This window comes from Piliocolobus tephrosceles, chromosome 11 (genome assembly GCF_002776525.5).
Source record: "Piliocolobus tephrosceles isolate RC106 chromosome 11, ASM277652v3, whole genome shotgun sequence".
In the NCBI taxonomy this organism is placed as follows: Eukaryota; Metazoa; Chordata; class Mammalia; order Primates; family Cercopithecidae; genus Piliocolobus; species Piliocolobus tephrosceles.
Genome location: NC_045444.1, coordinates 127,544,372 through 127,547,196, shown reverse-complemented (window position 1 = coordinate 127,547,196; position 2,825 = coordinate 127,544,372). Strand labels below are relative to the sequence as shown.

Genomic DNA, 2,825 nt, shown 5'->3' with positions numbered 1-2,825 from the left:
TCCCACAACGGTGTGACCAAGGATGTCCTATGATCACCCCTTTACAGGTAAGGAAACTGAGGCAGAAGATGCGAAGCTCGCCCAAGGAATGGGCTGTGCAGGTAGCTTCTCCAAGGCTTGCTGCGCCCTGGCCTGTGCGCATGATCCCGGGCGGGGTCTCAGTGCGAACAGGGCTTTGCGGTGTGACCAGCGCCGGCTTATCTCCGAGCCGTGGAGACAGGGCCAGCAGCCTGGGCGGCCGCGGTGGATCCTCGGTGCGAGGCGGGGAGGGCGCAGGGCCTTACTGGCCGGCTCGGACCAGCGCTGCGCAGGGAAGAGCCCAAGAAAAACGCCGCGCGGCCGCCATCACGTCGGAGACGACGCCCTGCAGGCGCCAGCAGACGCAGAAGGCCAGCGAGGGCGAGGCACGGAAGGCGCGACGCGACAACGACCACGTGCCCCGCCCGCCCCGCCGCGCGGCCTGCCGGGAGACGCAGTCCAAGCCTTTCGGGAGCCGAACTCGGGGTCCCAGAGAGCCTCGCGGCGCGCATGTGAGCCCCGCCCCTCTCTCGCGGCCTGCTGGGACTTGTAGTCCAACGCCAGCAGGCTTCCGGGCCCGAAGTGGGGGGGTGGGACTCGGGGTCCCAGAGAGCCGTGCGCGGACCGCGACGCCGAGTACCGCCCTCGCCGTCGCCTCCTCCGGACTTTCTCCTGTCGCTGCCGCCACCGCCGTTGCTTCGCGGGCTGGGAGGCCCGGGGTCCCCGGGCGAACAGAGGCTGCGGGTGGGAGCCTTCGCGGGCGCTGCAGAGCGGGCCGGGGGAGGCCGGGATGGAGCCCCGCGGAGGTGGGCGCGCTGCCGGGCGCGCGCTTGCGGCGATTGGGGAGGGGGCGGAGGGAGGGGCCCGGGGCGGGGCTCGGTGGCGGGGACTCCGGGGCGGGGGCACCGGGAGGAAGCTGCCTTGGAAGAGGTGGGGGCGGGGACGGGAGGGGCGGCGAGCGCCCGGGAGCCTGGGCGCTAGGCCCGGGCGTGGCGGGGCCCCGATGGCCTGGGGGTCTCCTGGGGCCCCCCTCCAGCCCGCCGCCCCGGAGCTCGGTCTCAGGTGACTGAACTGGGCGCCGACCGCTCCTGCTGTCCCTCGCAGTGGACTGACGCCGCAGGGGCGAGCGAGCCGGCTCCACGCCTCTCCGCGGGATCCAGACGCCTCTTGGGGCTGTCGGCGGAGGGTCTCAGGCGGCCCGGCCATGGCTCACCTCCGGGGATTTGCCAACCAGGTGAGGAGAGTGCAGTAGGAAGACTGGCGGTCTCTCACCGAGGGGCGCCCGAGCTTCCCGGGGTTCAGAGGGGAGCGCCACGCCGGAGCGGGCCGTGGGGTGAGGAGGGAAGGAGCGCGCGTCGTGCGACCAGCGGAGCGTCCTGAGGTGCGCGCAGGGCGGCCCCCGGGCTCTGCCGGGTGCTTGTGGCGTTTTGCGTGGTAGAAGCTCGCAGACCTCTTGAAACCGAGCCCCAGGTGGCTCCGCCTGTGCGGGGGCGGTGGAGGTGCGTGAAGAGACACCGGCTCAGGGACGGGACGCTGCCCCCAGCGCGGGGCGGGAACCTCTTGTCAGCGTCCGAAGGCGGCGGAAGGTCAGGGGCGCACTGCGGCCTGAGCCTGGGCCACGGGGCGTTCCGGCCGTGCTGGCCGTGTGGGGCTGGGCAGGGGCTGTAGGGGAGACCCTGATGGGCTCTGAGGGGCTGGGAATGTGGAGAAGCGGATCCGAGCGGCCGGTGTGCAGGGAAAGCAGAGAACACGTGTGTGCTTTGGCCCCCGGGGAGGGTGGAAAGGCAGCTCTGTTGAGAACCGTTTAACCCCTGCTGCGGGCGGTTGCCCGAACCGGAGGCTCATCGTTCTTCTTGGAGAAGTCGTTTCCACTATGGAGCCACCTTGAAGCGTCTGGTGGGACAGCCTCGGAGGGAACCACTACAGGGAGCCTTAGTCTGGAATGAGGACCAGCTGCTGCGGCCACAGGGCATGCCAGGGAAGGAGGGTGGGGACAGCCAGCCTGGGACCTGGGGACTTGCATTGTGTACCCCTCCCCATTTTTTGACTCTGGCTGCTGGGTTTTTTACGTCTTAGCGTTCGGTTTTGCTCTACTTGATGCCTTGGCTCTGCCTAAGGTGTTGGAATCGCCGCTAAAATGTGTGGCCCTCCTTGTTCACTTCTCTGTGCTGAATTCTTGAGAGTTGGGTGTGCAGTGGAACAGGAAGGGCGTCTGTCCGCGTAGGGACAGGAACTGGAGTCAGGGCTGCTTTGGAGGAAACTGGACCAGCCTAGAGACCCGGAACACCATGTGCAGCTGTCGGGCCAGGCAGCCTGGACCTGCGCGGTCACAGATGGGTCTGGGGCTTGCTGACTGATGCTGAATTAAGCTAACAGATTTTTTGTTTGCTTTTGACTTTCTGTATCTGGTAACTTACATGACTAAAGTGCTGGGAGAAAAATCTGTCACCAGTTTATTTTATTTTTATTTTTTATTTTTTTGAGACAGAGTTTCACTTTTGTTGCCCAGGCTGGAGTGCAATGGCGCAATCTCAGCTCACTGCAACCTCTGCCTCCCAGGTGCAAGCGATTCTCCTGTCTTGGCCTCCCAAGTAGCTCGAATTACAGGCGTGTGCCATCACGCCCAGCTGATTTTGTACTTTTAGTAGAGACGGAGTTTCACCATGTTAGTCAAGCTGGTCTCAAACTCCTGACCTCAGGTGATCTGCTTGCCGTGGCCTCCCAAAGTGCTAGGATTACAGGCGTGAGCCACTGCGCCGGGCCACCAGTTTATTTTTAAGAACTGCAGAAATAGCTCCTTTGGGTCA

At 65.2% G+C, this 2,825-nt stretch overlaps 1 protein-coding gene across 2 annotated transcripts in view; it reads left to right on the top strand.

The window, feature by feature from the left end:
• The first annotated feature begins 573 nt into the window (after positions 1 to 573).
• The window catches only part of STK25 (serine/threonine kinase 25), a 22,052-nt gene continuing 19,800 nt past the window's right edge, over positions 574 to 2,825 (top strand). Inside the window, exons 1-2 of one of the 2 annotated variants that reach the window (XM_026449085.1) lie at positions 574 to 762; positions 1,123 to 1,252. In XM_026449085.1, coding sequence (XP_026304870.1) covers positions 1,223 to 1,252 — 30 coding nt within the window. In that variant the 5' untranslated portion in view covers positions 574 to 762; positions 1,123 to 1,222. Of the gene's footprint in view, positions 825 to 1,122; positions 1,253 to 2,825 lie in introns of both variants that reach the window. The other variant, XM_026449084.1, reaches the window with a different exon arrangement.